Here is a 24473-nt window from a genome sequence, read left to right as displayed (position 1 = left end):
GATAAAAATGTAAATCTAACTGTACACATAAATGTAACTAAAGAAATAATCTAGGATTAATGTAGGATTAATCCAGGATTAAATAAAAGACAAATAAGGTAAAGTATTCATACCTGGCCCATCAAGAGGTTGTAGTATAGATGGGATAGATTCCTTTGCACTCAGCGGGACGAGGTATACATCCTTGATGGAACGGCTGACGTTGGCAACCACACCAAAACGCCCTCTGCTACTAAAATAGGAAAACAGGGAGACATAGGCAACTTCTTCCTCGTCTGTCGCAGGGTGAAACCGGATCACACACAACTCCTGAAGAAAACAGAACATAAAAAAAAGAAAGTGAAAAATTAGGATGCATTCTCAATATTGCTGCTCAAAGTTCAAATCTTGCTTGCCTTTGTAACTGAGGTCTTTAGTTTTTCAACATAGTCCCACACGGTTTCAGGCAAGATTCTTCCTCCGATCTGTATGGTATCGGGTAGATCCTACACAATGTACAAAAACACAATTTTTTATATATTTGCTTTATGACAGTGACAGATACTTGTAATGTAGCTCAGCGAATTTCAAATATAATCATGCATCACTTTACCGCTTTAAGACTTTCTGCAGATCCTGAGACTAGATATCCTTTTGTCATAAACTTAGCAACAGTGAGCATGTTTAGAAAGCCTTTCCACAGTATTTCTTGCTTGGCTAGAAACTGTGTAGTAATACCATCTGCTGGGGATTGAGAGACCATCGCTCTAAAACACAAAAAACAACAACATAAAAAATTCATATCCGCTCATTACACTGGTTTTATAAATACCAGTCTTTACACATAAGACAAATTCAGAGGCTTCGGTGTACTTTCAAGACTCTTTAGGTACCTTGAGGATGTGCCATAAAGTCTGGGGTCAGCAGAGGACGATGGCTTCAGCAGGATAGATTTAGGTAATGGTTTCGGTGGTGGTGGTGCGGCTGAGTGGGAGGTAGCGGTGTCTTTTATAGGAGCGTAAGAGGCTGCTTGGTTAACACTCGTCTTATTGGAACTAGAGGTGCCAGCAGATGGAGCAGTGAACCTGCTTGCTGCAGTTCGGGGGTCACGTCTTGTGATGGTTACCGTGGAGACAGTTGGTATTACGACAGGCGTATAGGCTTTTATTGGTGCCGCTGCCGTAGATGTTTCTGAAGCCGGAGACGCTGGGGACTCCATTACAGGGGAAGCAGGAGACTCTAATGTAGGAGAGGTTGGAGAATCCATGACCGGGGAAGCAGGCGATTCCACAATAGTCAGTTTTGGAGAGTCCATGATGTGGAATGAAGGCTCCATTTGCGAAGATGGTTGAGAATCCATTACAGGAGACTCAGGTGGGGCGTGCAGAGGGGAGTCATCTCTTGCAGACTTCTTCCAAGATGATTCATTCTTCTCTTGTGCCACAGATAGCTTGAGTTTTTTCTTAGCAGGTTCTTCTACTTCTGGAGCAAGGATTTGGCCTTTGGGAATAAGTAGGAAATTATTTTAACAACATGAAAGAACCACAAGTTTGGAATTTTCTGAGCTACAAAAAAAAAAAACAATAGCTTAACCTAAACCATCAAAATTTCTTTAGATAATCGTCACAAAAACGCACAGAAACGCTTATGTAGCACAAAATCTCTTTAAACAAACGTTATGATTGACCTTACCAAATGCAGCACTGAGATCCAACACAAAAATGCCACCTTGTAAACAGATGTTTAACTATGACTAAGGATTGATCATGTTTTTCTCAGAACTGTATCTACTGTCTTTTCTCCATCTATGAGTATATTTTTATCAGTGTAATAAAGTTTGTGATTTTGTGTCTTGTCCTCTCAACCTCTAAACTGGTCAAAGCAGATGATACTAACACCAACACACTGGATCAGATTAAATTAAAGATCTGATATTTCTTTGCCAAACAACCTTTTTTAATTTACCTGTACATATCTTGCATTTCAGGTCAAAGAGGTGAGCTTTGTGCTCTGATGTTGTGTCCTTAAGCATGCAAGAAAGAATATCTGGTCTCTTGTTGCCCTGGCTCGATTGGTTAGCTCTGAGCTTCGAAGATGGAGTAGGGAGACCCCTTTTCTGTTCCTGGGAATGAAATATATTAGCACAAAGCACAACCTTTAAGACCCCATATTCATAAACAACCCAACATCTATTAGTCATTCATATACAACAGTGGAGACAAAACAGTAAACATAAAAAGATTTACAAACCGCGCTCTCTGGTTTCCTGTCAGGTCTAACAGGTTTCAGACTCGGCAAATCAACCTTCACTGCTTCAGGCTTCTTCAAATGTGTCACTTTAGAAGCTCCCTCTTTAACCTTCATAATCAGAAGCAATCACAAAACACAAATTCTTCAGTACAAATACTGAAATATTTAATGAGTTTTGACTAAATCACAGTGTTGTTTGTGGTGCCTGCTATTCTTCACCTGTGTTGTTTCTTTGGCAGCAGGTTCGGGAGCCTTTGTAGCCTGCATGTCCTTCTGACTCATCCTGACCAGTCTGAAAGGACCAATTTCTCCATGTATGACCCGATACAACAAACCCTAAAGGAAATTAGGAAGTGGAGCATTAATTTGATTTTAAAAGGAAAAAGAACCATAAGCATGAGTTGTTTCTACACAACACCATCTACAGAGCTCAATTACATTCAAATATGCAGTGAGAGCAAAACCAGTCATTAATCAGAATCAAAATGTTTTCATCCCAAAGGGAAATGACATCTGAAGTCATCTTTTAAACTTTTAACGAACCTTATTTTTGGGGTCTTTCAGGTTAAACATAATTGTTCTGTACTTGTTCATGTATTTGCTGTCGGTGTTACGAAAGATGTCGAACATTTCCTTCTCGATGCCGGCTACAAGCTTCGTGACTTCGCTCTCAGGCATCTCCAGATCCTCACAGTCACCGACCCTTAAACATAAAGCAGACATTAGTCATCAAAGTACAGTCAGATATGGATTTTTTTTTTGCCTATGATTCTTGAAAAGTAAATAAACAATGAATTCTGTAAGTGATAAAGCTTACTCGCTCAAGAATTTGACACAAGTTTGTAAATTATAGTAAAAACAGACAGTCTACAGTCATAGTAAAACCAATGTACACTTTTTTCTGTTCAGAGGTTTTATATATATATATATATATATATATATATATATATATATATATACATAGTAATTGTAATCTTTTAAGTTGGACTCCTTTTCTCCAGATCAAATGTTGCTGTGATTTAAATGGATAGTCCGATCATTGTTTAAGTTCAGAGGTTTTATATATATATATATATATATATATATATATATATATATACATAGTAAAATAATCTGTTCCAGTCAGGTGATAAAATTTGGTGTACAATACCCCAGATGATCAAAAACACATGACAAATTTCACTGCGTCACTAATTACTTCACTACATTTAAGATAAAGTAGTCGTTTTGTGTGAAGTTCACAGCATGAGTCAATAACTTATGAAACCATCTTTAGCTTTAGCTGAAGTAATCCATCATCTTCTGTATGACTTTATCAGTCTTCACATTGCTGGGGAGAAAGTTTGCAGGCAGAGTGTTTATCAAACATCACAGCCCTTCAGGTTGAGGTCCGGACGTTGACTTGGCCATCGCGACACACTGATTCGCTCTCTTTCGGCCATTCTGTTGGAGAGTTTTGGCCGAGTTTCTACTGTCGGCCTCACGTTTGACTCTAAAATGCTTTTGTGTAAATAGCTTCACTCAATGACTGCAAGGGACCCAGAGGCCCTCACAAGAAAAGCTCAGTTTTTAATAAGTGGATGTGTGCATGTTTATGTCAAAAGGTTGGAGATAACATCCGATGGCCAATCACAACCAGAAAACAAACACTAAACCTGGCAAAAATATAAAAATTATTGCGTGGATACATCAATGATGACTACTATCATTAAACCAAGAGTTTATTTAGCAATTTACTATTTTTTTTATCTTAAAGCATTAATATGCAATCTCAACAGTTTTAAATACTTTTTAAAGCAATTAAGAGACAAAGACAAAAAATAATGTAATTAAGAATCTGGGCTTATTGGTCCTAAAATATTACATAAACAGTGTTTGTGGTTGTCCTTCATGACATTTTATAAAATGAATGTGGTTCTGATTATAAATATACTGAAACGACATGATGCAATTTGGTAAGAAAAAGGTGACCTTATTTGCTCCCATCTGCTACGAATGACTGGCAGGGTAATCTTTTATAGTTTAATAATGATTTGTAAAAAAAAAAAAAAAAAAAATGACTGATGTTAATTCCTTCACCTCCCCTGTAACAAACCTTAGAAAGTCTCTCATCCATGTCATTCATTATCTACAAGGACTGATCAGGCAGCAGGTGTTGCTTTCAACACCTCCCAGCTCAAAAGCTGCTCAGAACCAGATGAGTAACTATTGCCGTTTCCATAGTAACAGATCCCAGGGAAGACATGAACCAGCTTCAGAATGCTGAAAACAAGCTGACGTTACTTTGCTGAAACACTAATCCCGACTCCTAGTTCAAGCTCCAGGTCACGTGGACGCTAAACCACCAAATCCTTACACCTCCGCCACCGTGGATGCACTAGAGCTCCAAATGATGAACTATTTGTTCAAGAATTGTCTTATAACCTTTTTTTTTTTTTTTTTTTACAGATTTGCAGGTAGGGGTTTGAGGTTTCCCTTCCTTGGCATTGTGTTAACACAGAAGAAACATACGAGCAGCAAAAAGAAATACAATCCAAGAAAATCCTCCTGCAATTATAAATATGCTCACAATTGTTGTTAATGACTTCATTTAGTCAGGTGCATTCAATGAGCATGACTCGTCAATCCTTTAAAAGCAGCAAAATGCAGTAAATGTTCATTTTTCACACAGCTTTTACATTTTGGTTTGTTTTGTTGACAGTGTAACCTGTTATGCGTGGTTCATCTAAGGTTGTATTTACCTAATTTTAAGAACTGGTCTTTTTGTTACTTGGAATTGAAGTAACATGACCAAACAGCAAAGCAAACCAAGATGTTTATCATGAGATATGATGTTCTCACATCCATCTGTAAGAGCAGCTCTCACCTCTTGACCAGGATGCTGGTGAGGGAGCGCTGGATGCTCTGTCTGATCTGGTTGTTGGGCTGAGACGGCCTGGAGGAGGGGGCACTGGGTGCCGGTGGGACGGGCAGATTGCGGGTTTCGTTCAGCAGCGTTGGGGCCGAGGAGAGCTTCTGGCCTGACGCCGAGGCCACGGTGCTGGACGGAGACTGAGATGCAGACTGTTTCTTTGGGATGACGTACGCCGTCTTCGTGACGAGTAGGGCGCCGGTCTCGTGAAGTCTGGAAGCTGAGGTGGTTGGAGACTGAGCAGCAGGAGGCTTTTTGGACTGCTCAGGTGTAGGTGGTGGTGGAGTAGTGAACTCTGCACATTGTTGCTTAGGCACCACAATGCTTTCAGGTTCTTTTTCTCCAGAGATGCTCTGAAGCGGAGAGTCCTCAGTTACAGGCTGGGGAAGGACAGAACCGTCTGTTGAGGTGTCCTCTGGACATTTGTTGGAAGGAGATGAGGCGTCACTTTCAGTCTCCATGTTTTCATGGACTTCATTGGCTGTAGGGAAAAAAGAAAAAGCGGGGCATTCTTAAAATTTATTTATCTATTAACTGCGCCATAACACAGATCTCAAGATGTTTTTCTTCAAATATAAACCTAATATCTTACAATAAAACATGTTCTTTTTCATCTAAATAGTTGAGGGCAAAGTCTGAATTATAGTATTCGGAATTTTTTGACAAACATATGTTTTAACAGGAAGTTGTGTAAACATATTTTGGTAAAAAAAAAAAAAAAAAAAAAAAAAGGCATTTAATAATATTAACTGGTAATTGAATAAACTGCAGACTTGCCCTTTAGGTCCAACTCTACAAACATAAACCCGAAAAAAGCAGCAAAACTTCGGGATTTATTTATGTTTTTTTTTCTTTTTGCGTGGTAGTGTTTTGATTTTTATTTGTGTCTAACAAAACATTCTCTGGCAACAGTTTTTTATAAAGTTTATGAGCCAGTTAGGTGGTTTAACCACAAAATCCAAAAACCCAAAAAAATACACCTCAGGTATTTTATTTTAGGTGTTTACTCCTGTTGAGTCTCGTAGTTCCTATTTTGCTGCTACATATTCAAATATTTTTCCAGTTTGTTCATTGTAATTATTTATTTCATGCATAAAAGAGAAGTCCTGTAACTCCATGACAATGCAGGAGATTAAACAGGACTTAAAGCCTCACATTCTAATGGTGCAGACTGTGGTTCCACAATTACAACATGGCAGCTCCTGTAAACCTGATCCTGCTGGCTTCAGTTCCTAACGAGACAAGCCTGGGACACTCAGTCCATAATATATATATAGTTTATATGTTCTATTAGGTATAACACTAATTATACACTAAATAATTTTCCATGTTATCTTTTGGAGGTCAAAACCAGCTGTATTTTAATAATTTGTGCCATTTAAAAGTAATACACAGTGTTTAACAAACATACTGAAGACAATACTGAGGCAGAATTGTTTTTATTTTTAAGTTTTTCTTATTTATGAAGTAATTTTTAAATTCATATTACTCCAAGTCAAATTTTTTTAAAAGGTTTTGCATGAAAATTTAAATATAGTTTGCTTTTTACTTTATATTTTCATATGAAGAAGTTTAAAATGTCTCCAAAGCACTTTTTAAATTAGATCAACTTTATTTTATTATTGACCTAGGACCTTAATGTTTATTAGCTCATTGTTGAAAGACATATATTTAGAAACCACTCTGATGAGGTCTGTTCATCTTATCCTCTCTTTAGAGTTTTACTGAAGTTAGTAAAGTATGGAAAAATATAGAATGATGCTGAAAACAGACTTTCATAACGTTGGCAGAGATGAGTCTGAAGTAACTTCAGTAACTATTTCTTGCACTTTCCCTCCTTTTATAATGAACAGTTCAAGGGAAATGTAACATCAACTCTGTTTATAAAACTAGGAATCTTTTTACTACATCCAATACCCAAACACACTATTTAGATTTGTAAAGGACTTCTAAGAAGACACAAAAACAAAGATTATTTTTTTGTTTTCTTCTGAAAGCATTTTTTTTCCACATGTATGCATCTTGTTAGAGTTTGATTACTAAAAAAAGGCCAGTTCTGATCATGTAATTTGCATTAATGTCAGTATTTATTGACGATGAAGTTGGGTTTAATTACCTGAGAGTAGTTAGTGTGCTTTCAATTGACTTAGAGAAGCAGTCTGTCATTTGTACAAGTAACACAACACGTGCAGACAGACCGACAGATTAATGTGTTTGAGAGGATAAGCACTTCTGAGAGGCAAACGCTCGCCTAAACTCTGCAACATATTGACTTCTTTAGTTCTTTAGTGTGCTGTTAGATATGTCTTCATAAATCAGGTCATCTGCTAATTTCTACTGAGCGGAGATTTGTAAATCTAATTGAGATACTGTGTGTGGAGCTCCTAAAAATGTTATGAAAAGATTGATTATGTTTATTATAGTCACAGTTTTTTTTCTTAAACCTGTGACTAACATTTTCTGAACTATAGACGCTTTGTGTATTACAATTACAAGCTGAAACTGTGCTGATTCTTCTTTTTTTAATATCAGCTTTTGAGGGATAAACTATTGAGTACGAAACTGCAGACAGAGGCACTTCATGTAAAGAGAAGACGCATTTTTGCTCCTACTTGTCAAAGAGTTTCATTAGCAGATCGAATCAACTTTTTATTGTATTTATGCCAATTTAAAAGAAAAGGAATCTATTATTTCCAGCTTTCTGAAACTTCAGTGTTAAACACAGTCTGCAAAAGGTCATCTGGCTTATTTTAAAGGTAAGAAATCTGAATGTTAATACTAGTAGCAATACCAATAATACGATTAGTAATAAGTCAACAGCAGTGTCTCAGACCTGACATCAATACCCAAACGTTCAAGAATGAGAATACACAATATCTTATTCCAACTTGAAGCCATCAGCTGCCTGTGAAGATAAAAAGACTAGAATTGGGCTCATGTTGGTGACAAGCCAAGTGTAATCTAGATCAAATAACCCCCAGAGCTGGCACACATCTCTACGGTTGATATCTCAGAAACATGGCAATTCACACTTAATTATCACAGAATCATGACAGACCAGCAGACGAGAAGATGAATGTGTATATCTGATTGGGGTGAACTTGCCCTTCAATGATGAAGGCACTGTAGGGATGATTGTAGTCAGTTGTAAAGATGGTGGTTCCAACAGACAGATGAACACAAATACATTCGCCTGCCTTTCATGGTGGCCGGCGATGCTGTATAAAACCTCTGGTCCATTCTGGACTGCATTCTTCAAATGAAAATCCTCTTGTGGACACCTCGTTTCACGTTACATTACAATTTTGAAACCGCACTCTTCACTAACTCTGTGGGTTATTAGGTGCAGAAATTCTTCAGTGGCATGCAACTGTGGTCATTTCCTGCACTGTTGGTTTCAGAGGTAAGATGACACATTTCACCGTTTCCTTTTTCACTTCCGTTTCACCAATGTAGTTAAGTTGTGAAAGACAGGCTGAACGACGCCAAACTGTTCACATTCCTTTATCTGGTCAAGCTCCTTTGTGCTGCAGGCGGTACCACTGATGTGACAAATAACTTTACAGCTGTTCATACTTAAAACAAGAAAAAGGTAGAAAAGTTTATGTGACTTTTCTATTTTAGACCCCACTATGACTAATATGTCTCATACATCTTGTAGTGTTTGCCTTAAACAAATTTTATTCCTTTTTTAAGAAAGTATCTGTGTTCTTATCAAAATAAAATTGTACTCTAAAACAGGGCTTTTGGTACTGTAATCATACTATATTTTGAGGAAAAAAGAAAATAAAATCATGGATATTTTATACAATACCAGGAAATCATGGCCACTTGTGAAAAAGGGGAATAATATATTTTCTCTAATCTGACACCCCTTGCATTTCAATTTTCTCTCAAAATATCGCAGCAATAACAAAGACTGTTTAGTGATCAGCCATGGAGAGGGAGTGTAGAAATGTTAGAAGGGGCTGAAGCCAGCCAACACATATTTTTCTTTAAACTCTATAAGGGTTTAAAAAAACAAAAAACAAATGCAACCCCGTCACAGCTCCAGTAAATGAGATGCGGCAGAGAGGCGGATCTGTGGCTACCGTTACAAAGAAAATGTCTAAAGAGAGAGGAAAAAGGCAAACCCACAACTTATAGTTGCTACCTTCTCAAAATCTTTAGCCGATACCTCGTATTGCACTGCTCCTAAATGTAGACAAATTGGCTAATAGCAGCCTATTTTTTTAAGTATCAGCAATGCCTGCACTTATTTTGTCGATTTTCAAACAGGCATATCTTTGGGCAGCACAGCGTTGCAGCTGCTGTTGGGAAACTGAAACACAAGACCAGTGAGAATGGTAAGTTGTGAACTCTCATTTCTTACAGCCATTAATATTTGCCTTGTTAACTATAATGTCTTTTTTTTTAAGAAAAAGTGGATAAATTTAAGCTTCATTTAGCAAAGCCTTCAATTAGCTCTGCCTTAGTTTGGAACATGTTTTTGAGTCTCAGAGCTAAACTATTGAAGACCTTCATGTTTGCACGTTTTGATGTATATCGATTGTTTTTCATGCCACAGAATCTCTTCTGTCTGGTGGCTGTGTGTGAGGCAGCAGGAGGTGTTTCTGAGCACACAGACACGAACGTGAACTGCTGTGCGTGCGTGCGTAGCTACGTGCACGTGGGTTTAAACGTTAGCCCGCTGGCAGCACTCACTCGGGCAAGAGGGAGAGAAATGAAGCGTCTCCTCTGAGGAGAAGGAGCTGCCGCAGACTTTGAGAGAGGAACACACACCAGGAGCATTTTGTACACACGCGTTTGCTGCACGCTCATCAATTTACTGTAACAACGGTGGAGAAACTTAGAAAAAGGGTGATGGTAAACAACGGACGTCTTAAATGCAGCACGTAGTTTGAATAAGACTATAGGAAAATGAATGACAAAAATAAATGCACTTAAGTTTGTGCACTGAGCTTTTCTTATTCAATAAATCTGATCATCTTCTCTATGGTGTTGTGCTTGTGTGGTTTTTGCAAAAATGAGCAAATGGCTGTGTAAAAATGTGGTAACGAAAGAATAAGTTACTAAGAAAGCAAATAGCAACTTTTTCCCTTTGTCAGTTGCAGTTTAAAAGCTCTGCAGAAGAATCGTCCCTTATGGAAACATTTCGCTCAGCTCGGTGTAATATCTGCAGTCAGACTGTAAGTTCTGGAGCTGAAGGTGGTAAGAAGAAAATATCATGGAGTCACATGATGCAACAGCAGCTCCAGATCTTTATAGGGACGCAAAGAAATATGACAAACCTCTGATACCGGGTCAAAAAAGAAAAAAGGAAAAGATTGGAACAAAAACGAAAGGCAGTGGGGTCTTTTTGGTGTTGTTTAAACAAAGATTGTGTTGATCTAATGCTTCGACAATAAGTGCACTAAAATGTATAGATTTACTTATTTATTTGAGCATCGTTTTATTTTGAAACAGTAAGTCACAGGTTTGCATTGTCTCAGGTATGCTGAATACTTGAAATGTTCAAGTGAAGTTCTAGATTTGTTTCATGCACTTTCTTCAGAGCAAAAATGCAGATTTTTGGTGTTATGTGCAGTACTGCTCTTTATTTATTTTAATTGAGAATGCTCAATTAAAGACCTTTTTGTGTTCTTCTATAAATATTTAATTGAAATCATTTGTTAAACTGGCGCAGTTGTTAAATTTGTTTTTTTTGTCAGATTGGAGAAATGTCTCTGCAAAAAAGCAAAAAGAATACCAGAATGGCATATCAGCCACCTGCTGCGCTGACTTCTTAATATCGGTATCAGCATCAAGTACAGGAAACCCCTTATCGGCCGACCTCTGCTCAAGTCGTGTAAAGCTCACGGCACACTTGGTTGCATCGACCCCAGAACCCCCGAATGACCAACAAGAAAACAACATCAAGCTGAGATTTTTCTTCGGAAATAAAAACGTTTCCCCTCCCAAGTCCTTCGTAAAATGCAAACTGATTGTAAAGCCCTTTTCATTAATGACACCGCAGAATAGGGTTTCTTGACTCGTCAGTAAATTTACCAGAACTACCAGTAAGGTTGTTAAGTCGTTTCAAAATCCAAGCTCAAAACCTGTCTGTCTGGTACACATTACAAAAACTGCCCACCATCAAGACTGGTGACCAGAGAAACGGGAGTTCTGTCCCAGTAAGACATTAAATATATTTTCCTAAGCCAATATCAATTGATTTAACAATGTCATCATCTTTATTTATTTATTGCCACTTGAATAACTTTTATTCACAGTGAGAGACTTATAAATAATATATCTGTAAGTTCATAGCAGGGTTTTGAGTTTTGTCTTGTGCTGATTCACTTTGCTCCACTTGCTACAGGAGCTCAATGAGGGGAAGACATTTTGGTGAGAGGGCTTTGACATACTAAAAAATAAATAAAATCTTTAAAGGATAAAAATAAGTCACAATATATATTGCCTCATGAGCAGCTATAAGGCCCAAGTAGCACAGCGCAGCTTGCGTGTGTGAAGTGAATTAGTGTCCAAGAGAAATATGTTTTAATAAATATTCCCATGAGCCTCTGAGGAGGAGTAAGCATTGTATGTGATCACCTCCTTAAACCAATGCTGTGTGGAGAGTTTGGGGTACACAACACAGACATTAAGAAAAAAGAAGTTAAAAAATGCAACTAATGTAGTTAGACTGGCACATTATCCCTTTGTGCTTTTTTAGTTTTGGGATAAAAGGTCATTATTTGCACATTGTGTAATAACACATGAAATTGGTTTCCAAATATTTAGGGACATTACGGAGCAAGAAGTACAAAATGTGAAAAATACTGGGAATATTATCAAGTTTTTCTTAGTGTGCTATTCTTTTTGGCCACTAGAGGGTGCTTGTGTTTCACAATAAACCGATTCAGATTCGGATACAGGCAGTGAAAACATTACATAAACCGGTCCAATCCTGGTCCTGGAGGGCCTCTATCCTGCATGTTTTAGTTGTTTCTCTGCTTCGACACCTGACTTGAATGACAGAGAGATTAACAGGCTTCGGCAGAACTTGAAGACCTGCTGAGGAGCAGAGAATCAACTAAAACATCCAGGATAGTGGCCCCTCCAGGACCAGGTACCACTGGTCCAAGGGCATACATGCCTGAACAGCTTGTAATGAAAGAAGACAGAAGTTTAAGATGTAACAAAATGTTGGATCGGAGATATCAGAGAAAAAAAAATCAAAATAAAAGCATAGATATTTAATACCTAATTTGCTCCAATAACAAGACTAAATTGTTGGTTGAGTGTTTAGTCACTTGGAACAAGAATCAAGACTAAAAGTGATACTTACTGCAACTATTTATACTTTAAAAAAAAGTATATAGTATATAGTTCTGCTGTTTTCTCTCACAAATGACTAATAATCTTTGGCTACAAGATTTGTTACCAATTAAATGGTTGGCTATGAAGTCCAGGTCAAAAGGTGGCTTCGCCCACAAGTTAAGGACTGAATATCCTGTTGCAAAAAGAAGTATTAACAGCAGCAGTGACCCCTTTCACACTATGGTTCTGCAATATGGCCTCAAAGACGTCATTCTCTTTGAGCTGCATTTGGTCATTCACACATCTACCAACCAACCCAGCAAGTACTGTGAATATGTGCGCTTACATACAGCTGACATCACAAAACCTGTACTGACAGCGGCACCGCTTGAAAAAAACAAAAAAAAACAAAGCAATTGAGGCCTCACCCCCCTCAGTTCTGTGACTACCTCCCAAGCAGGCTCTGCAGAGTAACAGTGGTGGATAAACGTCAACCACTTATTCCGTTTCGATCATTTTAAAAAGGCACCAATGTGAGAAAGTTGGGATCTCAGGACAAGCCTGAAAGCGTGATGTGGAAGGACTGGTAGTTCCACCAATCGTCTCGTTACAAATAATACACGCACGTGAAAGTCAGTGCTGTGCTTTCTTTGCATTGTTGTAAAGAATTGATGAAGAACAAAACAAAATATAATGTAAACTTCTGTTTAAAATAGACCCCTCTGAAAGGACAATCCTCACATCGACAATTATGGGTTGAGTGTAAACACCAAACCTGGTGTGAGATGATTCACTTTTCACCACTGCATGTAAACGGCATCTTTAAATATGCACACAAGACAATACAGATATATTTTGTTAATCGCTTCAGGTTTTGAAGAGTTCACAATATTTTCATCTGAAGGAGTTGCATATTTCTATTGTTCTTATTTAAGAAAATAGTTCAGTAAAATAAAATGAAAACAATTATTTGGTAAGCAGTACCAAAATAATTAATTAGTTCAATGATTTTTTTTTAATCTGAAGAAACTATAGTAAACTAGTGTCAAATACACCTCTATGTCTTTCTTCTTGGGTTTATTCCACTTTAAGCTTCCCAGTTTACTTTAAACATCAACATATTTCAAGAAGTTTGTGGATATAGACAAAACGCTGTTTTTAAAGATTTTGGTACATCATCTGTTAGGTTACACATTACATCAATTTAGATGGTAATGTAGGTCCCTAAAAGGGTTGTACACTAAAGTAGAGGGCAGCACTGCCACCTCACAGCAAGGTCTGTGGTTCAAGTCTCTCTTTGTCCGGGTGGAGTTTGCATGTTCTTGATGTGCCTGTGTGAGATTTTCTTTGGGCGCTACTCTGGTTTCTTCCCGTAGCCCAAAAACATGCATGTTAGGCTAACTGGTGATTCTCAGCAGACCTGAGGTGTGTGTGTGTGTGTGTGTGTACATGGACTGGTGACCTCTCCAGAGTGTACCGACTTTTGCCTGTAGGCTTCTAAGTTTGATTAGTGACCTCAGCCTATGACACTGATCCCAGCTAATGCTGAAAGAGACACGTTAGCGCTTCAGTTTTTTTTGCGTTGATATTTTCAGTAAGGCTCCGTGACTTAGGCTACGTTCACACTGCAGGGTTTAATGCTCAGTTACAATTTTTTGTTCAAATCTAAATTCTTTGCGCGGCCGTTCACGTTCCATTTTAAACACGACCTCCATCAGACTCCAGCGTGAACCGTCCCCAGTCCCCGAAATGACCCGGATGCAAAGAAGAAGCTGTGACGTCACACTCCACACGCTGAGTTTACAGCAGTAAATATGGACGCTGCGAGTGTTGGTGTGTGTTTATTGATTCTGAAGATGTTGTCCAGTCAGGGCTGACTGTCCATCCAAATGGGAAAGAAAAAAAGAGCCCAAATGTTAACGATGCTGCCTGTGTGGATGCAGAGTGACCTGAGGAACCTCCGTCCTTTCATCCGAGGTGAACGTTCACACTGCGGTCGCTTTGAGACACATCAGCTATGTGTCCGATTCAGTACCACATACTGAAAAGTCCTGGTCGGATATGAAAAAATCTTATTTGTCAAGTTCACACTGCCATAAAAAAATCCTATGTGTTGCATAGGTGCAAAAAAATCGGAATTGTGTCACATTTGCCTGCAGTGTGAACGTAGCCATAGTAACTAACTTTTGAGACCGTAAAAAGTTTGGATGAAGATTCCTTAAGCTCAATTTCAACATCATCTCTCACCATTCCTTCTCAGCTCTTTGTAAATTAATGATGTGACGCCATTTTGAAATTATTGATTGGAGATTTTGTAATGAAGTGATCAAAGTTAATTGCATTTATCACATTGCAACATTTAAGCAAACTTTTTTCATGCCATTCATCGACTGAAACGAAAATGTTTTATTTTCATCTATATTTATCTGTGCATTTTTATCTGTCCACTACATTCACAGGTAATTACGCAAAAGTGGTCTACAGTCCCAGTGCAATATATTTTGCCACATAGTTTATTAATTTGTCAGACGTAGTCTTACTTATTTTGGCTCTTAACCCCATCATCTGATGTACTGTGGGATGTACCAGGACCGTCATAGCTAACGTTTGCTCTGGTGTTCGTGCTCAGAGCAACATGTTTTGAGTTGTGGCAACATCCCAGTCTTGAAGTGCTCTGGTAATGGGAATATTCACACAATTGTATTCTTATTCAAGCTGCCATTGAAAAGTTAAAACAAACAAAAATAAATACTTTGCACTCAACAAGCCAAGCAATGCGGTCTCATCTTCCATCACTGTTCCCCAAACTTTCTTGTGCGCTGGCGTTACACAATGCATTCTGAGCATCTTTTATTGTGGTTTGTAAACCAAAGTTTAGGTGCATTACCGCCACCTACCAGGCTGGAGTGTATGTGTCAGTGTTACCAGTGTGCCAGAAACTACAGAAATAAAAGAGGTCCAATTAAATGCATAATTTAATGAGTTATTTTACGTAATTAATTATCCCTATGTAATAAATTATATTTAATTTATATACTTAAAACTGTTTCAGAACACAAATAGATTTTACATGTCTGGCGTGTCCATGGTTTTCCTGAGATAAGTTGCCATGCCGACTGACTTCAAGTCAGTTCTGCATTTTTCAAAGCACATATAAAATGTTAAAAAAAAGAGAAAAAGTGAGCACAGAAGATTTCAATCCATGCACTCACTGCTTTATAGAATATATGAGCAACAACAAGGAAATTAAATATTTACTGAGAGAAAAGTAATTATGGTTGATTCCTTCATTGCTACTGATCACATAAACAGGGAACAATTTCCCAAACCGAGCTCTTTGCTCTAACTGAGGATGGTATTCGCATTATTGAATTTATTTTTTTGAAAAATATAAGTGATCAAAAGCTGTAGTTTGTACTTTAAGGTGGGTTTCTTTTTTTATTCTGATGTATATACTGATGGAAAAGAAACATTGTATGGTAAAAGCATGACCTATGGTAGAAGGCCGAACTTCTACAGAGGATTTTGTTTTGTGCTATCCGACCAGACACCTGCTGAGCAACCAACTTCAGATGTTGTGACAGCTTTGATCGATCAGGACAGGCCGCACTTGACCGCTGAGAGTCCTAGATGTTCGATGAAATGCCTGGAGTGAAGAGGTTTCAGCCTGCCTTCAAGATTCTCTGCAGAACGACAGCCTGCCGGGAGCCGGCCGCTTGGTCAGGACCTTCTCCAGAAATGTGCCTGCACCTCACAGCCGCACATTCAGAGGATCGCTGGCTCCACGGCGCATCAAACAGAGGTGGACGAAACCGCTGGCTGGTCACCTTGGTTCTGATGGACTGCCTTCCAGCTAGTGCAAGTTCACCATTTGTTTCCTTCATTTTCCCTTTTATTTTGTACCATTTTGGAGGATTCATTTTCTTTTTGCCACCAGTATATAATCATAACTTTCTCCAGCTAGAAGTAGTTTGATGTTTAGTCCAATAAATCACTTGCTCATGTTCCTCACTCTTAAACCGGATTGGATCTTTCAAAATGCGACTAATATAGATATAAATAAAATGTGAAAATGGTGTTGAGTTTTTGTTTGGTTTCTAAATTAGATTAGGAGGTATTTAGTTGTTTGAAGTTTTGATTTCACATTTCCTCTACCACCTCCATACAAAAAAAGAGGTTGATTTGTGTCATAAATAAAGTAACTTTGACACTGGAAACAAACAAAAAAAAACAATATTATTGTGTTTTAACAATGTCAAATGTTTTGAACACCACAAATTAATTTGAATTAGTCAGACTGTATTGGTGTACAGAAGTAGCAGAAAGATTTAAGGGGAAATTTGTTTGTTGAGCTTTTTAACTATATGAACTACTATGGCCTCAGAAGACTTATAGGCATTGTTATAGTTTGTAAACTTTCACAAAGCTAGACTGTGACGTATGGATAACTTTACAGAGGGCAACCGACTGTCAAGTTTAATATCTCAGTACCTCACTTTAGTTTGAAGTGTCTGAAATTTAAAAATCCAAACTACTCGAAGCTTTCGTGTCAAAGGGTTGTTTGTTGGTATCTGTTCAGATATGATGGAATATTGATGCATTGTGTGTGTGTGTGAGCAGAAACAAAAAGTATTGGGGCACAATTCCCATAACTGTGACTTTCTGTGACCCAGACATGGCTACATATATGTAAGCAGCACTCAAAAACAAAAAAAAAAGATGCAACATTTCAGTTCAGGTTTGTGTTTGTGTGTCTGCTTTATTTACAGCAGAGGAATGACTTTCCCTGTCGCTTGGGGAATGAAGGATTTGACTGAGGCTGACCCAGATGACACCTCCACATCGTCTTCTCGGAAATATGGCAACAAGTTTCCCCATTCGCTGTCTGTAAACTCCAGGTGGAACCTCATTCAACCACCTTTACTGATGCATCCTCCAGAACCCAACTCCTCCTCTTCTTTCACCTCCACAGCAGCTGCCCAGTCCCTATCCATTTTCCTACTGGGGATCCTTTCCAACCTAAGGTCAGTGTGTTTACATATCACCAAGCCAAAGAACTGTGCGTTTGTGTGTGGTGCAAAAGTGGATACGGAACTGTGAGAGTCAGCGTCGAGAGAGTTCGAGGTTTTTTTTGAGATTTCTCGAACAGTTCAATACAACACGAAAAGAAAAAGTTATAGTTATGTATATGTAATGAAGAGCTTTTTAGGCATCGTGTGCAACAATTTGCTCAAGGTGTTCTTGAGCAACTCCCCACCGAACAAGATGAGTATGATGTTTTCTGTCAGTGGCATCAATAAATGCATCCTTCTGGATTAAACAGACTGTAACATCAGCACCCTTCTCTGAATAGAAGGAGCAACTCGAAGGACAAACACGGCACGGCCACGCAGACGTCATGAAGCAAAATTTTAAAAAATTTGTGTATTTTATGGCACTGTGGAGTCGTATGGTAATATATGTAACAGAATCAGTTTATTACCTGCATGTGAGCAAGGCATACTAATTACTAACATTTCACGACTGGATTGATAAAAAGCCTTTCTTTCTCATACGAGCTGGAAAGCATGCATTAGCACCTTTAGTTATTGTTTATTTTATATATGTAAATGGAAACCATTTTCCTGAGCCGTTTATGATCTGAAGTTGAATTTTAGGTAGTATTGAAGAACCATTAAATTATTAGTAGTAGATTGTAGTAAAAGATTCCTGATAAAATAGGCAGAACGTAATGTGTAGAGGAAGTATTTTTCATAAAATGAAGTTTGTGTGAGCCTTTTCATGAAATTACTGTGCTCATTCCACTTTCTTGCTTGTTATACATGGTGGATTGTTAACATTTTTATTTTTTACCTTTTTCTTCAATAAACTGTTGATTACCAGCTGTTAATTATCAGTGTCCGATTAAAAAGAGTTGAACAAATGAAAAATGTATATTCAAAATTTCTATGAAAATTAGCTTTCTTTTTTAAACCTTGTTTCTTGTAAGGAAAGCATATGTGGAAGCAAACAGCCTCCAACAGAAAACGTGCTGCTCTTAAAGAAGTCCTAATTAAATCAGTGATTTTCAACTGGTGGTTCAGGACCCTAAAGTGAGACGCGGGCCAGAGGTCTGCAACCGTTACAACTGGGGAAGCCATTTTTACCATTTACTTGACCCTTAAAATTAACATAAAACAATTTATCAAGTTTCACTATTTTATTTAATGTATAAATATACTAGTGGATGTTGCACTGTGGCATTTAGATTTAGTGTTAGGCAAAAAAAATATAACAGTTCTGTACAAAACAATTATACGCAAGACTATTTGTTTATTCCTGCACAAACCTACTATTTTAGTTTGTGGAAAATCATTGAAAATAAGTGGCCCTAATTTGTGGAAAAAATAAATTCAGTTGCATCCTAAATGTCTCAGAAACTGAACATAAAAAATAAGCCAATAAAAGATCAGGATCTTTATTTAAGTGAACTGCTTAGGTGACGATTTTATTAGAGCCAGGTCTAATTACCAACTGATTAGCTAGACAGTAAAACTGATTGTTGCTATTAAAACACGTTCCAGAGAAATCTCAAGTCGTAATGAGTTCTGTCTGGTCTTGAAATGATTGGAAGAGACAACAAGCCTTTATATTAGTGAAATGCGTACTAATATTTGTTAAATGAGTTCCCATTGGCAGCCCATCCCGGCAGAATGACCTCCCTGTAATTCCGCTGCAGATATTCCACACATAAACGGGTAAAAGTTCCCGTTCCTATAATTAATTTAAATGTAAACATTATTCAGCTTTGTGCAGTTTTGTTTGAAGTTACAAGGAGCCACTTGAGAGGGTCTGAAGAACCACATGTGGCTCTAGAGCTGCAGACTGGGGAAAAAAAAATCACTGTTCTGATTGTTATAAGACGTTTGTTTAATATTCAGTGGGTGGGTACTTGATTATAGCTACAGATTTTCAGTCTTTCTGCAACTGCTTCTCAAGAGTTGGAATTTTTTTTTTCATGTTTGTTTTTGAAGGCATTATTTTCAGTTCGTTAAAGGGTAAAGTCACTGAAGCAAAGAGTTTTGGATTTAATTTAAATGCAGGTGATGGAGCATAAAAGGGAACATTTTCCTCTCTAGCATCACTACTTGCTGATCATTTTGGTTTATCAATAAACTTGATTTTTTTTTGTTTTGGCATACTGTGATATTCTTTTCTACTATCTCAGGTTCAAAATGCACCATCTTTTTATTCAATAAATTTGAGAAGTCGAAGATTTTCTTTAATTTGGGTAGCAGCTTGTAATTAAAGGGCGATGGCGGGTCTTCAAGCCAAACCAGTTGAGAACAACTAAAAATAAATAAGATGAAGCAAAGGAGTTGTAGTGATTTCTCATAAAGCAGCAGTTAAAGTGGAAATATCTCAAAAAGGCTACGTGCTTCAGAGCATTTTGTTTGTTTGTTTTTCTGAACACCAGCAGGCTTTGCAGGAACCTGTCAGCACTTTTTTTTTGCCAAAGAAAAGAACTCTCTGGACAAGCTTGGAAGCTTGAATGTAAAGTTCTCTTGCAGAACTTCAAGAAGTCATTTCAACAACACAGTGAAAGCCCAGTTCACAGGCAAAGAGGCAAAACGTGTCTCGAAAAAACCTTTGATTGTGTGTGGTCTCTAGTTCGAACCTTTGAGTTTGCAAAAAACATTAAAAATGAAGATTTAAGCATATTAAACACAGATTTCAGGGACTGCAAAGTACAATCCCCCCTAGCCAGCACTGCTCTACCCACTCACTGTATGTTGCTTGGGTGTTTCCAGTTGACATTGGTTTTTAGTGTGTTCATTTAGTACTGAAGACCTGATATGTATGACGATTATAACGGAACAATCTGGACATTTAGGAACCAAAAGAGGAACTATGAAAATTAAGATACTTACCCATTGTTGACCCCTGCTACTTATCAGTTATCCCAGATGGAACATGTATGTGCACAAGTGTGTGATTTTGTGTGTTTGCTTTATGCAGTTTTGTGATTTAAAGGGGAGAGCAAATCTTTAGTCAGAAGAAGTGCTTTGTGCGTGATGTATGAACTACTAGATTGTGTACGAGTATTGAATGGTACATACACTCGGTGTTTGACTTAGATGATGATGTGGAGGTGGACTGAACATCTGTGAGAGCGGGGTCGCAGGCTACAGGAGAAGCAGCCACGCCCTGCTCCCCCTCATCCTCCCTCATCTCCTCTTCATCGGCACCTTCTGAAGCTTTTGCTGCCAACCTCTTGGACGTCCAAACAGAGCTTTGAGCCTGAGATTAAAAACGTTTTAAACACGTCACAAATAAAGACATTTACATTATTTTTTTTCTAAAAACTAGAAATGCCAAACTAACAAAAATAAGCTACACGCCTCAATCATGACAGTCTGTATGTTTTTGCTTACTTTTGCAGTGCTTCTAGTTGTTGCGGGTTTTCTCTGTGCCTTTGCTTTGGGCTTGGCCACTCGAGGGCCAGAGAGAGTCTTCATAGTGGCAGCAGCGTGTTGAAGGATGCAGTCGGTGCCACAATAAACAGAATCCGCCAGTGCTTGGTTCAAGCAGCCAGGCCCAGTGCACAGACGGAGAGAGCTGTCCGTCTCCATATCAGCTTCAGCTTCAGGTTTAGCTGCAGGTTCAGCTTCAGCTGCAGCTGTAGGTTCAGGTCTCGTCACCAGAGGCTGCTTCTCCTCCTCCTCCACCACCACTACAGTCCCCTGAAAACAGATCCCCAACTTACACCCAGAGAACCAACTTCCTTTGTGAAAACAGGCAACCGACAGAATATTACACCGATGATAAAATATCACATGATGCTTCCAGACAACACTAACATCTACAGGTTTAAATCAAACAAGCTGAACAGTTATTTTCATTTTCTTGTGACTAAATTCTTCAAGCCATCTGGGGGTCGGGAACAATCCGAAATAAATCCAAACCTTGAGAACTTGCTGCTCCTCTGGCTGCACCAATTCTACCTCGGGAGGATTTAATAACAAGCACTCAGGAAAGATGAGCTCTGGGTCTGGCAGAAGGAGAGACTCGAACTGGATGTGGCTCTGCTTGTTCGAAGTACAGGTCGGACACATGTACTCGTGCTCCTTCCTCTCGATCTTCCAGTCCCGCGTCTCACCAATACCAACGCAGTCACCGTGGAACCACTCGCGGCAACCGTCGCAGCAGATCATGAACCTGAAACAAGCGGGGATCAGGAAATGAAACTGACACATAGTCCGAATATGCAAAGCTCTCTGCTCGAGAGAAACCGTTCCCAGAAATGAGCGTGTACCTCTTGTTTTGTGACAGGTGGCAGATGCAGCACAGAACGTTGGACTCATATGCTTCAGGGGCAGATACGGTTGGACACGCTTCTGTATTTTCAACATCTTTCCTCTGCTCCACTCCCCCGATCTCGTTTGGTGCATCATCAAACTGGCCATGAGTTGCAGTAATACTCTGGTTAAAATCATTGTCTAAGATTATACAGTCTGACTGCTGTGAACCACTCAGAGAAATATTTAAGTGGGCAGGTGAAACCTCTGCTTCGAGAGGGATGTTCAGATTGTTTTGTTTTTCCTCCTCTTGCAAACACTGCTGCACCTCGGGATTAACAAGCATCACCTCATCATCGCTGTCATCATCTGCAATATTTGACTGAACCTCCACCGCCCTGCCCCTCCCTCTTCCTCTACCTTTCCCCTTTCCTCTACCTCTTCCCCTGCCTCTCCCCCTCCCTTTGCTCTTTCCTCTTGCCCCTTTCCCAGCTCGAGTCCTTAGATCTGCCTGCCTGCCGCTAGAAGCCAGCTGTTCCTTAATCTCTAACAGAGTCATGTCATTGCTGTCCTCTTCTGGACTCGAGATCAAAACCACATCACTGTTCTCCTCTTCAGCCACATTTTCAGAAGCAGCTGGCTGGGTAATCTCCATGTCATCAATATTATCAGAGATCTCAGTTTCGCCTACAGTTTGTGGAGCAGGGGGATCAGTAGCAGCAGGGGTTTCTAAAATGTCAGGAACTGCTAGTGCATCTGTCATTGTCACTGACAGACCTTCATCACCACCAAGAAGAGAGAAGGCAGTGTGGAAGGCAGATCCAAAATCCTGCCATAAACTGGGGTCAAAGACTCCACCCGCGGAAGCCTCTGAGGCCGGCTTGCTATCCTCGGACACAGGAGAGGAGGGAGCAGACCACTGGAGATCCTCTAAAACACTCCTGGCTGTTCGAGTAGATTTCTTAGTGGTCTGGGTTTCTGCAGGTGTCTCTGGTGTCTGGTTGGTTCGTCGACTTCTGCCTCTTCGAACCAGCGGAGGACTGTGGGTCAGGTCTCCGACTTCCTCTATGAACTCCCTTCGGGCTATGGTGGTCCGTCTGAAGCCCCAGGACTTCCTAACCTGTGACATGGTGGGTTTAAGGTCCAAGTCCGCCCCTTCCGTTTGGTTCTGCTGTTCCTCTATAAAGACAGGCAAACAGTAAGAAATGAACAGGACCAAATTCTTGTTCTTTCAAAAGTCAATTTAGAAAATTTAACAAACCTGTGTTACCCGAGTTGTCTTCATTTTTAACTGAACTACTACTTTCCATTGGGTCCATATTAACATCCGTAAGCAGCAACACTGTCAAAACAAAGACAGCTTTAGTTAATGAGCAATCTGAAAGTAATGATCACCACTACTATTAAGTTAAATGAGGGCTACATGCAGAAAATGAGATACAACCTGTGGTTTTCCAAAGCCAAATGTTTTCAAGACGTGCAAAAGGTCATTCTGATTGCTTCTCTATGGACCTGTGGAAAATAATTGGGGAAAAACAAATAATTTCATCCACATTAAACGACAAACTAAAGATAGTACAGCTCTGTTTATTTCAAAGCAAAAGGCTGCCCCTCATACTTCAACTTTTAATCTCAAACTCACATATATTAATTACTTTTGCTCACTTTTTTATACTTTACAGCAAGCCTACAAAATCCAAACTAATTTGCTTTTAAACAAGCCTGTACAATTGTTGTTAGCTTTCTATCCTTTAGTAAAGGCAGCAGTAGCTCAGTGACATGTTTCAGATCATTTTGTAATTATTGGAACATAAAACCTCTCCAGGTCATGTAATAATAAACAAATTTGACGTCTTTAAATTGTTCCACATTGTTTAGTGTTAATTTATGAACTCTGTAAACATTGTGTGGTCTTATATCAAGTTTACCTTATTTTTCCACCACTGCAAACTCCTAAACACGTAGATGCAAATTACACCAAGATGTGCATGCATGTTTCTGTGACTTCTAAGCTTTAAATCCTGAATGTGAACTCAACATCAGAACGTCGACATTTTACCTAAAGATTTCTGTGTGTCGACTGTTTAATGTTATATTTTGACCTGTGTTGTTTTGTTTAACTCGGTGTAATAATATGTTTGCGTTCAGCTGGAAACCCAACAAGCTTCACGACAAAACAAAATCAGTCTGCTGCACGATTTGTTAATGACCAGGAGCGACACCACGACTGTAAAACACAATATGGCTTCTTTAGGTGCAGCTTACCAGGTTAGCAAACCAGAAATGAAACCATAGGCCTTCTTAATTTAAATACCAGACTGCACTCGACTGTAAAACCACAGAAACGAAACCCTCTGCTAACTAGCTGGTTAAGCAGCCGATGAGTCTTGTTGACAAAAGCGACCGACATTTATGTTGTCCTCTACAGCTAAGTTAGCTAAGCCTTACAGTTAGCTGGTAATAAATTATTCATTCGCAGGCTAGTTATACCCGATAATGAAAAATGACAAATTAAATTCAGACACAAGTACCATACCTTCGATGTAAACTGTTATTTTCGTGTTTTTGTTAGATTTGTTCAGCTACCATGCTACCATAGGCTTCCATTTTCTTTGCCTCGGCTGATTGAAGTATCGCGAGAACTTCTCAGAAGGCGAGTTATTTGCCTTCCTGCTCGAAATATCGCGGGAACTGTTCAGCGTAGGAAAGCACCATGGTTTCCACTCAGAGACTGAATTAGTTTGACAGGCTTG

At 38.9% G+C, this 24473-nt stretch overlaps 1 protein-coding gene across 2 annotated transcripts in view; it reads right to left on the bottom strand.

Annotated features, from left to right (window-relative positions):
• The window catches only part of LOC108231987 (death-inducer obliterator 1), a 32255-nt gene extending 7896 nt beyond the window's left edge, over positions 1 to 24359 (bottom strand). The window contains exons 1-16 of one of the 2 annotated variants that reach the window (XM_025004438.2): positions 24257 to 24359; positions 23165 to 23232; positions 22982 to 23062; positions 21738 to 22899; positions 21388 to 21640; positions 20857 to 21165; positions 20542 to 20722; positions 5096 to 5621; positions 2773 to 2932; positions 2449 to 2565; positions 2230 to 2337; positions 1945 to 2101; positions 873 to 1479; positions 593 to 746; positions 396 to 485; positions 114 to 309 (exon numbers count right to left, since the gene is read on the bottom strand). In XM_025004438.2, the coding sequence (XP_024860206.1) occupies positions 114 to 309; positions 396 to 485; positions 593 to 746; positions 873 to 1479; positions 1945 to 2101; positions 2230 to 2337; positions 2449 to 2565; positions 2773 to 2932; positions 5096 to 5621; positions 20542 to 20722; positions 20857 to 21165; positions 21388 to 21640; positions 21738 to 22899; positions 22982 to 23039 (4078 nt within the window). In that variant the 5' untranslated portion in view covers positions 23040 to 23062; positions 23165 to 23232; positions 24257 to 24359. Of the gene's footprint in view, positions 1 to 113; positions 310 to 395; positions 486 to 592; positions 747 to 872; positions 1480 to 1944; positions 2102 to 2229; positions 2338 to 2448; positions 2566 to 2772; positions 2933 to 5095; positions 5622 to 17576; positions 20723 to 20856; positions 21166 to 21387; positions 21641 to 21737; positions 22900 to 22981; positions 23063 to 23164; positions 23233 to 24256 lie in introns of those variants that run through there. The other variant, XM_017409439.3, reaches the window with a different exon arrangement.
• Positions 24360 to 24473: the final 114 nt, after the last annotated feature.

This window comes from Kryptolebias marmoratus, linkage group LG8, assembly GCF_001649575.2.
Source record: "Kryptolebias marmoratus isolate JLee-2015 linkage group LG8, ASM164957v2, whole genome shotgun sequence".
Taxonomy (NCBI): domain Eukaryota; kingdom Metazoa; phylum Chordata; class Actinopteri; order Cyprinodontiformes; family Rivulidae; genus Kryptolebias; species Kryptolebias marmoratus.
This window is presented reverse-complemented; position numbering and strand designations above follow the sequence as displayed.